Genomic DNA, 14962 nt, shown 5'->3' on the forward strand with positions numbered 1-14962 from the left:
TGTTACCAAAGGTCATCGTGATTCAAAGACAAATGGGCTGTAAATAGTAACCTTTGTTCAGTGGTAAGTTACTTTGACCACATTCAGGAGATGGTTGCACTTAGGGTAGAAAAATGAAACATACATACATACATATATATATATATATATATATATATATATATATATATATATATATTGCGGTCTTTTTTCAGAGGTCAAATTCTTGGTGAGTCAGATAAGAAAATAATTGTTTCTTTGTTTCTGCACAATAAGTTTAGTTCAAGAAGAAATACTGACCAAAAACCAAAATCATTGTGACTCATAGGTTAATAAACTTCAACATTGCACTAATAGTGCTTGTATGCATATATAATGTGCCATTGACAGTACTATTGTTATTTTAGTGTAAATAATTTGAAGATAAGTTCATTCCTGTTTTGCAGATCTTGACTTTGACCATGTGCAGAACTGTCGACTTAAGGAAGAGATGGAGAATAATCTCAATCAAGGTTTGTTCTCGGCACCTTTGGAATTTTGTAACTATTGCTACTAAAACTGTTGTTTCCTCACCATTGTGCACAATATAAAACCTTGAAGCTGCAGTCCTTACCCCCAAAAATTAACTAATAGAACAATCAAGTTCTGTGTAGTTCCCAACTGCAATGATGATATTTTTTTGTTTTGTGGATTTTATGTTCGCTACAAGCCACAGATTTAATGGCCAAAGGAAAACATTGGTTCTTTCGGACCAAGATTTAAATGCCAACAAAAGTGTAATGTACAATTGACACCACTGAATATAAAGAATTCACAGTATTGTATAAGGACTGTGTTTGGTATAATCTGCTTAGATTCTTTACGATACATACTTGATCACATGTTAAGTCCAATAGCAATCAACACAGATCCTGATTTACTAACTGTATTTGCCAGCTTATAAGTCAATGCGGAGTATAATGGGAATCAGCAAATTTGGCAAATTTTCCATCCTTCATCCTTATATAAGTTGACGCTGAGCATAAGACGAGGCCAGATCAACACCTCGGATTGTGTTTTTCACTTTGTTCCACACAGCATCACAAATTTTATCTTACCTTTAACTCTGTAACCATTCTAGTCAGGATCATTAACCCTTTACCTCATGCAAGTGTAGGGGCCCCGAGTGGTCTAAAGCGCTCTCCGTTACGGATCACTGCCATCTCACCTCTGTCTGCGTGGTTCGAGTCTTGGATTCAGCCAGTGTGGGTATGTGAGAAAGCTTGCCAGTAGCTTCTTGTGGGTCGGTGGTTCTTTCCGGGGTTTTTTCCTGGTTCTTCTTCCACCATTAATACTGGCTGCCATGTATAGCCTATCTTGTGCTGAAAAATGGCGTTAAAACCTACAACAACAACAACAATCATGCAAGTGTCTTTGGACGCCTCTACTCCATTTGCATGGAAGTGCCTTTTGACGCTTCTACTCCATTCTCATGAAAGCGCCTTTTGATGCCTGCTGTAAACATCAGCCATTTTGAGCTTGTTTTCGTAGCGTCACCTTCGGAGAAAACCCCCCTATTAGATGCTACATTCATTTTTGCTAATGACAATTACATCAGATCACGTGGTCACTGTTTATGCACTGGTCGATATCTGCTATATAAAGTAACTGGGTCATAATCTATACTCTCCAAAATGGCGGTCATGGATTTCATTCAATATTTGCGAAGTTTTCATGATTAGAATCACAACTATCAAAGATTCAATAACTTAGGTCAAGGCTCTGATATTGATGTAGGCAGCAATTAGTTTTTATAAATTATCAAATTCAGCTGATGTAGAAAAACTTGTAAATTTTGAGTATGAGAAATGGCAGCTGCGGTTGATCACACATAGATATACCAGCACATTATGCAATGGCAGAGTTAGGTTATTTTGTGTGGGGTTTTTTTATTTCCTTTTTCTTAAAAACTTAAAAATAGTAATGACTGTTGTCAGTGATGCAGTGGTTTTGAGAACCAGAACAAGGTTTATTAAGACTTCAGATTTGGGACATGCATTTTGTCCATAGAGTTGTTTGTTATATTTATTAGGTCAGTAAAAACAGTGCATAAATACAAGGTCTCAAATGTAGCAAAATCATGCAAATCATTTCTCAAGCCGGGACATATAGAGTATGTGCTCTACAGTTTGCTTTGCCAGCCCTCAGTTTAATAATGAGTAGGTGTTTATTGTTGCATGTACACTTTATTTCTTTACACAATGATATGTATGCATACAAAAACCAAATCATCACCCCATTATATTTATAAGCTAACTTGTCAAGCTGACAGTTGAGGTGTCTCCCCAATCCTATCTTCCCCACCCACTCTAGCATAAGTCGGTCATAGCAGTCCCATTTCTGATGGCTTTGTTATCATAGGCATCAGTGTTAAGATCTTGGGTTTAGCTCACTTTCTCTGACACCGCTCTGGTGGCTATTGGTTAGAGCATCCGCTTTGGATGCGGGAGGTCATGGCTTCGATCCCCAGCCGAGTCTTACCAAAGACTTACAAAATTGGTACTAACAGCTGCCTTGCTTGGTGCTCAGTATTAAGAAGTTAGTGTTAGGACTGGTCGGCCTGGTGTCAGGATTTTGTGACTGGGTGGGACTTGATGCTACATGTCTGTGGCATGATGCCCCAGTGCTAGACATCACTATAAACTGTCACACTGCAGACATTGTAGTGATATGACTGAAAAATTGTTCAAGCTACATTAAAAATCCAAATCACACACACACACACACACACACACACACACACTTTCTCTGACACTGTTTTATGTATAGACATAAAAGTTAATTTGTATTTTCATATTGGCAGGTACTCATGACTGCAAGCAAAAGGTCACAGTGACCTACTTTTCATGCTCAAGCAATAACATTAAGGTTTTTTTAAACTTTTCTTCTTACACTTGTATGTTTAATCATGAAATATGTGTATGCATCTTGGAGGGTAATATTCACCACAGACAAAACTAGGTTACACTGGTCTACTCATCATGCTTCAGTAGCTGTGTTAAATCTTTCTATTTAGCTAATTTCCTCTGACACCCCAATATCTACAGTCACAACACTTAACGAGTATATTCATCATATAGGTGCTACTTGCCCATACAGACAAAATTATGTCACAATGACCTATTTTTCATGCTTCAGAAGTAATTTTTCAAAATCAACTGTTTCTCTGTGGCTGTTGTATGCATAGTAATGAAATTTTATGATTATAATTGTCGTGGAAGATACAACTTACCATGAGCAAACGTAGGTCACAGTGACTTCTTTTTCATGTCTCCATGATTATGTTAATTATTTGCATTTATCTCAGAATTTATGCAGCTTTTTGGACTTTTTTCAAACTGACTCTTGTCTGCATGGGGGGGGGGCCATCCCTATTTTACTAGCACAAATCTAGTTTGCTTTGTGTATTCTGGTGCACACATTTATAAAATAATAATTGCTTCTCTCCTTTTTGTTTGAAACCATTTAATTTTATTACTATTAATATAATTATTATTATTATTGAAAATGAAAATTGCTCAGTTTACCATTATTTGCAAGGGATGCAGCTATAAAAGTGTTGATGTTTACAGAGAAACACAGTTGGTTTACGTTTGCATTGCCTTCTTCAACAAATGTTTGTTGCTGCCCAATAATGGCTTTACTTTTTAACAAGGAAGACACTATTGTGCAGAACAAATTTTTGTATAATTTATTTTCTATTTCTAAAATTTATTGCTCAGTGAGTATATTATGTGAGTAAAAATTACAGTTTTCTTCAGTCTCAAGTATAATGTGTAACTCTACTGGTCATAGACCAGAAGAGCTTATTTGCTTGGCATGTTGTCTTCTGACAAGTGTCCATCTGTTAGCATAAGTTTGTTACTGCTGCTACTCCTAAACTACTTGGAGGAAAGCCATGAAACTTTACACACATTCATCCCAAAATCTAATTGGCTCTAAATACGATTGGTGTTTCTCAGATATTCGTTATGGTTGTCACAGAAACTATCTTGAAACTCGTTATCACTACTAAATGGATAGTCATACACAACTTCCTCGATAGCTCGTGCCCTGATACTCATGAACCTGCTTATAACGTGGGATCAGACTTTGATCCCATTTTTTTAACTAGAAATTGAAAAAAATGACACCTATTTGTTGAACTTTAGGAAAATCTTGATCACAATTGGTAACTGAAACTTTTAAATATTGCTCATTTTATCATCGGAAAAGGTAGATAGAGGCTGGAAATTTGAAGCAACACTATGAAACTGTCAACATTTAATGAGTCATATTTCTTTTATATTTTCTTTCCAAAACAACATTCTTAGTACATATATACCATAAATAATACAGTAAGTAATGATATTCAATGGAAGCCGTACTTTAATTATAAAAAACACTTAAATAAGTTTTATTTATCAAGTGAAATTTGTATTTTACTTCCACCATTTAGTTAGGTTTAAGTGTAATGATCATAAAAGCAATGTTCCCTCTTGTTTTCATATGTAAAATGTGTCAGTTTACAGCTGTGTCCACAAGCGTTTCTCTGAGAACATAAATAAGTGCCAACCCTGTTTTGATAGCTGACTTGTGGAAGTATTTGCCATACTGTTGCACAGAATTAAAACCAGGCCTTCTTTCTATTATCACGTAATTGTCCTTTTTTATCAAATAAAGGAGATGGAATAAAAACAGTGTTAAAAGGCATGCAAATCCTACATGAGTAAGGTCTACCGGCCCCCGTCATATGTTGAGAAAACTCATTTCTTTTAACCAGTTTAACACTTATAAATATTATTGTGTACTTAAATGACTTCTTAAAATGACTAGTTTGTCCTAAACAACAAGGTGCCAATCTGACATGGGTTTTTACTTAAATGACTTCTTATAATGACTAGTGAGTCCTAGATGAAAAAGGTGCTGAAATAACATCTGATATGTCCTTCAATACTGTTCATCTTCAAAATCTTGTCACTAATGATCCAGTACAGGTAGTTGTATTGACATGAGGTTTCCATTAAAAGACTTATAATGTCTTGTAGGTCCTAAATGAAAATAGTGCCCATCAGAAATGCCCTCATATATCCAGTATGGTCTTCATGTTGGCTATCTTGAAAATCTTATCACTGCTTATCATGAATGGATAGTTGTATTGACATCACATTTTCACAGATGGACTTCACATAAAGTTTGACTGGTTCTAAATGAAAATGGTGCCAATCTGACACCCAGTATGACCTCCATTTTGGCTGTTGTGAAAATCTTGTTATTGCTATGCATAATTGGATGGCTGTAATGTCATGGGTTTATAACTAAATGACTTATTGTGTCAAGTTTTTCTTAAATGAAAATATTGCCCCTTAGACTTCCACTGTTACTGACACAGCAGGCAACACAGGGTTTTGCAGTAAAAGACTAATGATATTTACTTGGTACCCAATGAAAATGCAGAGATGCTCCCAGGACGCGATTGAATGATTCAAACACTTGGAAAGCATTGATGCAAGAGAACTTAGTTTCAAGTCATGTACATGTATGAAAATGTACTTTGCTCATTATAAAATTCTTTCAACCGTTGACCCTTAAAGTGCTTTTAGTGACACAAGTCAAAATGGTAGAAATTATGTAGCTCTTGTTACATGAATATTTTTATAACTGTTGACATATCTGGTTTCTTCGGCTGTTGTTTAACCTTGATTTTGCCATGATTGTACAATTGATGCATTGAGGTCAGACAAAAAAAGGACTTAATGGCTTTATTGTTAAGGTTCAGTAATAATTAGATTAACAGTTATCAACATTTTATAGAGCTCATGTCTTTCAAAAGGAAGCTAACAACAAGGTGCAGTGACTGACTATTAACACGGTTGAAAAGAATATTCGCAGAAAGACCTTTTAATATCTTTATTCGTATTAAGAAAAAAGACAGGGATGAGACTTTTTTTCTTTGAGAATTTATCTTGCCAAATCAATAAATCATCTTGCCAACATTTGCACTAACAGTTTGTTGTAATGCAGTAAATTGGTAAATTTATTATAAAATTTTGGCTGACACACCACGACCATGTTATATCCAAATTCGTGTTGTAACCAAGCACATTATTTTTGAGTTTACATGTATATTGTAATATCAGACTAGACATGCCTTTTGCTGTTAAGAATCCTTAAATTTCAAGAAGAAAATCTTATTTTATGCTTTTTGTCTATGCCGGCCTGTCCATCCATCATTCACGCTGTGCTTCTGTACAAGAACTTCAAACCATTCAGTATTTCCCAGTGACAATTCATATATATATATAGAGAGAGAGAGAGAGAGAGAGAGAGACAGAGATAGGAAACAAACAAAGCAGAGAGCGGCAAAAAAAAATTGCTGTTTTCAAGATATATATGTTCCCTTTTCAAGGTAAATGACACAAATAATTATTATAAGCACAAAACAACAAAATATTCATATACATATGACTTTGTTATTGAAACCAAAACCAGACTCTTAAATACTGTATATCATATTTTTGCATTTTTAAGATACATTACTATTAAAAAACAAATGCATAGGTTACGTTAGCATCAAAGATTTTGATTTCATAACAAAACAGTATTTAAAAGGACATTTTGTTTAGGTTTCAGTGTTTTGTCTTTGTTACATGTGTTGTCCTCTTTGATAAAGGGATCTTAGATCTCAAAAGCAATTAGCCAATTTCTGACTTGCAGCACCATGCTTTATCACATTTGCTTCCTCTATAATTTATCATTGGCAAAAGATTAAGTACATTTATAAAAATTTACTTGTTACTTAATTTTTAACTTATATATGAGCAGACTAGTAATTTTGATGTACCTTTTGCTATTGAGGAATCATTAGTTTAAAAGTCTGTAAGGATTTGACAGTCTCTCTGTTCTTCCATCCAGTCATCATACTCGCCTTCCTTTCTGGAGTAGAATCTCAAACTTTTAGAATAAACCAGTAAAACTTAATATACATATCAATTTAATGGTTATGATGCATCTTTTATTTGGACTTCATCAGTGAAAATGATACACAGAAAAATACATGCTGATGGGTACATTTATTGTTACTCGTCCATATGGTATCAAAAGCTATATTACCATTAATGAATTCGACCCAAATTAGCACACACACACACAAACACAAACACATAATGCCTATTATTACTTTCATTTATGCTCTGTAAATGTGAACTTTTGAGACATGAAATCCAAGTTCTTCCATCTCTGGATAAGTATTTTTGGAGTGATGGGGTTAGATGATCCTCTCTTGTTGTCATTATGTTTTGCTTTAAAGATGTTTTGAAGGGAGATTTTATTTTACAGCAAAAAGACAGCTCTCAAAGTTGCAGAGGATACTTTCAAATCTGAGTGAAAGGGTGTCAGATGAGAATGCCCCACTACATAAATGTGAGAGCACAAGTTCAGCACCATTTTCTAGTTCTCCATTTGCTTCTACAACAAGCAAATCAAGATGGTCGAGCAACTCAAGCCAGCAAAGAGGTTCCAAGTTACTTCAAACAAGATCTGTTTTGTGGGATACCAATTAATAACATTACCATACATTACTTTTTTTTTGCAACCAAAAATATTTGGCACAATATAATAGCAAGATTTAACATTATTAGTTAAACATGAGAAATTTTGCAAACAGACAATCATTTAGAATTCATTATATCAGCACTGTACAAAATCACTTGCTTCCTGTCTTTTTTCTAACTACTTTCCTTTTTTGTTTAAATTCTCAGCACAGAAAATTACAGATTAAAGTTGAATAGAAATTCAGATACATAAAAAAAGTGGTAGTTCTCTTATTAAGCATAATTGTTTGCACCAGTAAAAGTGTCAGATTTATTGTTTGACAAAGAAATTGGTTAGCAATGTGTATTGATGCACATGGGCAATATGGTTAGTGGTGATGTGAAAAAGACATTTCATTGTTTTCCTAGGCTTCTGAACTGAAAGATGGTGCAAAGTTCTCAGAATTCAGTTATTTATTTTCCTCAAATAATGTTAAGATAGGGAATGATTATATAGCTTAGTTGTTCCAACTACAAAGATCATGTGTAGGCTCATAGTTTTTTTTTTCCTCCACCCAGATGTATGTTTGAAAGATTGGTTACCTGAGTAACAACAACAATAATCAAAGTTACTGTTGGATAAATTTAGTTTTGATTAAATTGCAAAGTAACTCAACTAATAGATTGACGATGTCTGTCCATTTATCTCCAGTTAAAACTTTTGGTTAACACTGGCATAAAGCTCATTTCTGTGAAAGTTGATTTGTAGATGTGTCTGGATAATCACTGCACCATTCATATTAAGCAATCACACCATGGTTAGATTTGGTACAAAGTCCTCTATCAAAGGGGAGATAACTCTATTCTCACTGCCACTTAGACAGGTCGACTTTTCTGCTCTTGTGATTCTCATCCAGCCTGAAGACATGGCAGATGTCTTTTAGCTTGGGAGGGTGGAATCTGTAAGGTAGTGGATGTACCTCTAATGTATAATGGCTGGGTAAATATTTAAAAAAAACATTCTTTACTCTAAAATTTGTTTCACATGTCAGTGATTGGTGGTGAATTTGCATTGAATTGTTCCTCAGTCACTGTTGTCTGTAGTCATGTAACTGAACATATATGATGAGGAGTACCACAAGACAAACCAGGCCACCATAACCTATGTTACACATTCTGTTAGTCTACATTAAGTTTTGAGTTTACCAGTTTTTCAGGTACTATTGCCACCTGAGTCATGTACAGTGACATGGTTTTGTGACAAGTATTCCACTATGTAAAAAACACATGAAGTCAATCTTTTAACAGAAATCTGAAAATGACTTTATCAGCTTCTTTAGTTCCGATGTTATTTCAAGATTCTTCAAGTGTAAATAGTTTTTGCACACAAAATTATGCATGTGCACAATCATTTTACAGTTTTGAATAAATGCACTGATCTGATGACCTTTACAATGGGTGTGATTTTAGCATTACAGTAAGTTAGCACACCTAAAGCCAGTGCAGAACAAATTCAATACAAAACAAGTCTAAAAAAATGTAAAGTGGAAGTGCATAGCATCATGTACTTATTTTCAATTTAAATCATTTAATAGCAAACAGTATTCATTATATTCAATGTTGAATCTTGGGTTGGAATATAAAAATTCTCTTGTTTGATGTATGCCTATTTTTGTCCCTCCATGCAGCCACATTTTCTGTGCACAGCTAGTCTCAATTTTGATACTTTGTTTTCTTTGGTTGACTTGTTTTTAATGATCACATGAAGATGTACCATCAATTTACAGTAGGGCTGTGATAGTTTTTGTGGGAATTCTGTCCATTTTTACGGCATAAAAGGACTGTTGTGCAACTAGTCTCATAGTTATGGATAGGTTATTTTAACATTTCGTAGTGTTTTTATTAACCACCACACCAAAAACTTGTCAATCATTATATACACAGTAGTTTTTTTATTATAATATTCAGCAACATTTTCAAAAGAAAAGCATTAGTGGCATAATTTCAGAGGTCAGCCCTTTTTTTAAGCTTTATCTTTTGAAAACCACAGAAGAACAAAAGCATATACATCCAGCAACACCCAAATAGATAAATGATTTGAGACTTTTTCGACCCATCCAAAATAATTTAATATGGAATAGAGCTTTTCAAATTAGGCCTCTGCAAATTCAGTTTAAAAAAAAAATCTCAACAGTCCTCTCACATCATACATGCCTTCATTGATCTAATTTGTACCTTCATGCTCTTGATTGTACACAATCTCTGTACAGGGATGCACAATTATATGTATGTTGTCATTATTTGTTAATGATTCTTGTTTATGAAATTTATTAAAGTTATTTATGTTATTTGTTAATAGCAAATGCTGAAAAATTAATATTATTTATGTTTTAAAGAACAAGATTGCTTTTTGAAAGTTTATATTTTCTTATATTTAGAAACAAACTGTTATTCGTACACTGTATCATTAAATGTTTATATATTTCTTTTATAGATAGTAAGAAAAGGTTTGATTTATGAAATTATCAGGAAATTGGCTTTTAAAAAACCTTTGGCATGCAGTGAAATATGCAACAAGGTTAATTTTTCTTGAAAATTTCGTCTATTAGTTTCTTTTTTTTCATGCATATATTACAGAAATGATCTTTTTGTAAAAAAATCTTATAATGTGATCATGCAACAGTGTATTTGTATTGTACTAAATGATGACTGACATTAACAGCAGGCAGGTTGCAGTTTGTGTTTAGTCATCATAATGCATAACATTTTATGTTGTACTGACTATCCAGCTATCCCTGTTTTGTTTCCACATAAGTACTTGTGTTCTCCACCATCTGCCATTACCAGACTTTGTAAGTTGCTTGCATTTGATGTGAGAAGAAACCTAATGATGTTGGACTCTAAAGATACTGTGTCTTCAGTATAGATACCTTCACTAAACTCTGTAAATGATTTTTATTTAAGATTGGAGAAACAAAAACATCTTTTCATCTGGGGGACAAAAGGTCAAAAATCATGGTCACAGACTTTGTGAAGAAAAATGGGTTTTACATGATACCTTGTCTTTATAATCTAGTTTGGTGCACCATTGGTAGAGCACTAACTTGTAATTGAAGGGTTCCAGGTTTAATACCTGCCTAGGCAGGTCAGCTTCAGCTGTCTTGGTTTTTGGGGGAAAGACACTTAGATCTCGTACTTCCTTGGCACAATATAGCCAGTATGTTGAAAGTACCATTATAGAGAAACCAACCAGCCATCAAATTCTTTGACCAAAGTTGGTAAATGGCTTGTATCTGAGACTAAGTTACCATCTATTAATTTGGTGGTGAAGGAATCAAAGGTCAGGGTCACATGAACTGAAAGGGGAAAAAAACAAAGTTCTGTACCATGTCTTAACTAAACTATGTAGTTGTCTCGCATTTTACATAAAGAAAACATCTTTGACTGTTTTATGTTAAAAAGGTCAGAATGATTCCAAGATAATGGTTTTCTCAAAACCACTCAAGTTCAATGCCACAGCCATTAAAACATGAACAAACTTTGTGGTGCCTTGCACTTCAGACAAGACAACTGCCATATCAGTTTTAAGATCAACAGGTCAGAGACCAAGGCTATTGACAATAAAAAGACAAAAACGATTTCACAAAATAACTTGTGTTCTCCGTCTTTCACCATGACTAAACTTTTGGGATAGCATGATTTTATGACCAGAAGACATCTATTGATTTTAGAATTAAAAGGTGAATTATGTGATCAGTGAACGAGAGTTTTATATAAAAGTATAATAATATTATTTATTACACAGTGAGAATATAATTTTACTGTTTACGGTATTCTCGTTAACAGTTAAATCACAATCTTTCAACTAGGTTTATATTGTTTTGCCAGTAAACATTTTTGGCACAAGTAGGGGGAATAAGAAGAGAACATGAAGGCAATACATTTACCGAAAATGCACATAATACTACTTTGTTACCCTATAGACAAGATTCTTGGCCCTTGGTTAGTGAAAGCTAATGCAGTAGATAGTGATTTCAACTTTCACAGGCTGTTTGAAATTCTATTACATCTTCAAGGGGCGAAAGTCCAATTTGTAGGGAAGTGTGCAATGTCAACATTTTAACAGCATTCTGCTCATCATTTTCCATCAATAGTTTCTAGTTTTATGACAGAATTTGTAATTTTTGTCATTTTCGCCTGAATGGAAGTAGGAAATGCATTTTGGGGGTTACTTCTAAATACATCTGCTTCCAGGAGATTTTGTTTAGCCATATGCCTAGTTGTTTTAGAAATGTAGTTTTCATAGGCTTTTTTTGCTTATTGGACCCATCATTTTTGTGTTCTGGCCACTTTTTACTCCAAATCTCCAACTTTTCCTACTTTTTGCAAAGGTTCACCTGGCTGAGTGCAATTCAGACCAGTCTGTCTTAGATCTCAAGCCAAAAAAATCTAAAATCTGGACAAAAAATCCAATCCAACAATGGGCGAAATTTTGGTGTAAAAAAATATTGGGTCTCAAAAAAGATGTTTTTCTCTCTGTATTTGTAATTCAAGTAGAAAGTCCAGATTATTTGGTATCATTGTAGAGCTACATTTGTCTACTTTTCTGTAATATCACCATCATTGATGTATCTTAAATGACATTGACAGCACAGAACTCAGAAGTAGGGTACTACCTTCTGATGCATGACCCAGGATTAATGAGTTAATATACAGTACCAAGTTACACAACTGTATGGTAGACACTAGCCTGGTAGCCAACTACAAAACACATTTTGAATTAATTTTTTTCTCAATACATATTAATTCAGTTTAGTTAATCTTACTATACAGGTTGTATACACATCAACTTGATGTGTTTAAGGATTAGAATTAAGTGAATTTCATACTCACCAAGAAGAAAAACAATTAGACTGCAGAATTCAAGGAAAGATTGAAGGTACAGTGTGATCCTTACAACGTTGAAGTTTTTGAAGAAAGCCTATAGATTTCCTGTTGTGACTGAGATCATTTAGCTAACGAGTATTTGAAGTTTTGATGTTGGAATTATTTATTCTACATTTATATCTTTTAGCTTCAACTTACAAAACTAAGAATACACATGGTCAAAATTAGAGGTGTACTTTTGCACCATTCATATGATTGTATTTCAGTAATAATATTACTAATTGCAGCAGTAACTCTGCTCCAAAAAGTTTAATATTGCCTACAATAAAATGCATTTTGAATGATAAAAACAAGAAAACATTTGAAATCTGCCATTTTCATTTTAAAAGATAAACTGTCATATATGTACATAGCTAATTCAGCTTGCTTTATCAAGAGTGTTGCAGACTTTGCTTCTAAGTATATAAAAAAATTATTGTAAATTTAAAACCATGTCATAAAACTTTACTCCAAATTTTAACTTGAAATTATTCTAACTAATCAAGAAGCTGTATGTGTCTTTTCAAATACATCTACAAGGCTGCAGCAACATTTCTGCTCTGCAGCGCAGAGTAAAATTGTGTGATGGATTGGTCCAATCTGTCTTTATGCGATCTTATCTTTTACAAATCTGATAAATTTTTGTGTATATTAAATTAGTAATCAACAAAAACTGGGGCACAGTATCTTCTGTATCTGTTTCTGCCCAGACGGAAAGTCACATAGAAGAGCCAATATTTCCAGTGAATTTAATAGGAATGTGACAAATCTAAGAACATGTTATTACTAAGCCAACCTCACAAAGTAATTTTCAGCTGTTTCAATTTTACACAAAATTTAATACTGTACAACTAAATTTCACCTTCTCTCAAAATATTGCAGACAACCACTTGTTATCTTTTCCAAACACAAGGAAAATGCTGACCATGAGAGAAAATTTAATTTATAAAAAGAAGTTAAAAAATAATGACACTAAATACCTTGGGATCATGTTGCATGGCTTATGTTAATCTTTTAGATTTTATGCTTATTTGTGACGTCTTGCTTTAAAGTCTCATTGGTCATGGCATGAATACTGATTGTACATGTTTCATTGTAAAAAATAATGCAGGTTTTCAGTATTATTTTGCAGTTTAAACATACATTGGTGTTCCTAATACTTCCGATTACAGAGTTTAGATTTTTCTTGGATTTGTACATGTGACAGTTCTTGACATTACAGTATTATGATTTATTTGATTTGTCTGAATGTTTTTTTACTTTATATTATTTGAACCTGCCAGATCGTAGATCATGCTTTATTGGGACAATAGTCATTATTGCAAGTTTTATTTTGGGCCATAAGGACTCCGGACACTTTCAGTTTTCCTCTTTTTACGAAGTTAAACTGTATTTTTCATATATCATGGCTACAAGTTGTAAGTTCATTTTTATATATTATCCATGGAAAGTATTTGTATCACTTTGTAATCACTCCTTTGTAAAATATTCCTTTTAACCATGCCATCACATTTTGTTATTGTGAGTAGTGATTATGGATGCCCATCTACCTTCACTGTTAATGTATGCGTGTTCACTGAAACAGAAAATGTAATTGTAATATATGAAATTAACTTTTAAAGTGCTTTTAATGTCTTTATTCAGAGAATTATTTATAAAACATTTTTAATGTTGTAAAGCTTTATTTTTTTTGAAAAAGTGACATTTATATAGTATTTTTATAAGCTTGCTTTTACTGCATATTTTTTTGCAACGGACATATTTATTTATGTAAATGACAAATAAAATAAATTTAAATGTTTCTTGGGTTCATTTTTTTTGTTTGTGCTATGTCCTAAACCACATAAAAATAAAAAGTCACAATTATAAAAAAAACTGGTTCTAATATATAAAGCTATGTTTAAAAAACATTTTTAGCATTTTTTGTTCAACTTTTCAATTCTATAATAATTAAACTTATAGCTACAACCGTGTGTGCCTATTCTGTGCGTCAGGTAATTCTGCACAACGATATGTCATTTCTGTACACATTGGATCATGTGTTGCTTTTGGTCGAAAATCCAATTTGTATCAAGAAAAAACAATCGTCCTTTAATTAAGGACAGTAATATTCATAAAGTGTACAAAAATAACCCACATTTCACTACCTTCTTGGATTTAAAATAACCCAGAAAAACCTTTGTAATTTTTATTGTTTAGAATCATACAAATACATTATTTAAATGATAGAATGGTTGACCTTAGAACAATGCTGTATCATAATCCAAGTTTCTAATTTTGCAAGTTGTCACACACCTACTTTATCGCCAACTATCCCATTTGTCACCTTGCTTCTCTGATGGATTCTCAAGAAATTCCCAGGGGTATAGTCTCTCAATTCTTTAGTAATTGTTTCCCATAAACGAGACATTGTAAACACATTACATCCTATTTGTTGTTGTTTCTCTTCAGTATAATAGCTTATTTTTATAAAGTAATGAACTTTTACTAATTTTTTTTACATGATC

General features: G+C 33.2%; 1 protein-coding gene across 1 annotated transcript in view; it reads left to right on the forward strand.

Moving 5' to 3' along the window:
- The window catches only part of LOC149776527 (uncharacterized), a 61314-nt gene extending 47058 nt beyond the window's left edge, over nt 1–14256 (forward strand). The window contains exons 5-6 of the mRNA XM_089940971.1: nt 426–491; nt 7336–14256. Of these exons, the coding sequence (XP_089797097.1) occupies nt 426–491; nt 7336–7559 (290 nt within the window). The 3' untranslated portion in view covers nt 7560–14256. The remainder of the gene's footprint in view (nt 1–425; nt 492–7335) is intronic.
- Nucleotides 14257–14962: the final 706 nt, after the last annotated feature.

Source organism: Sinohyriopsis cumingii, chromosome 18 (genome assembly GCF_028554795.1).
Source record: "Sinohyriopsis cumingii isolate HCF-2022 chromosome 18, ASM2855479v2, whole genome shotgun sequence".
Taxonomy (NCBI): Eukaryota; Metazoa; Mollusca; class Bivalvia; order Unionida; family Unionidae; genus Sinohyriopsis; species Sinohyriopsis cumingii.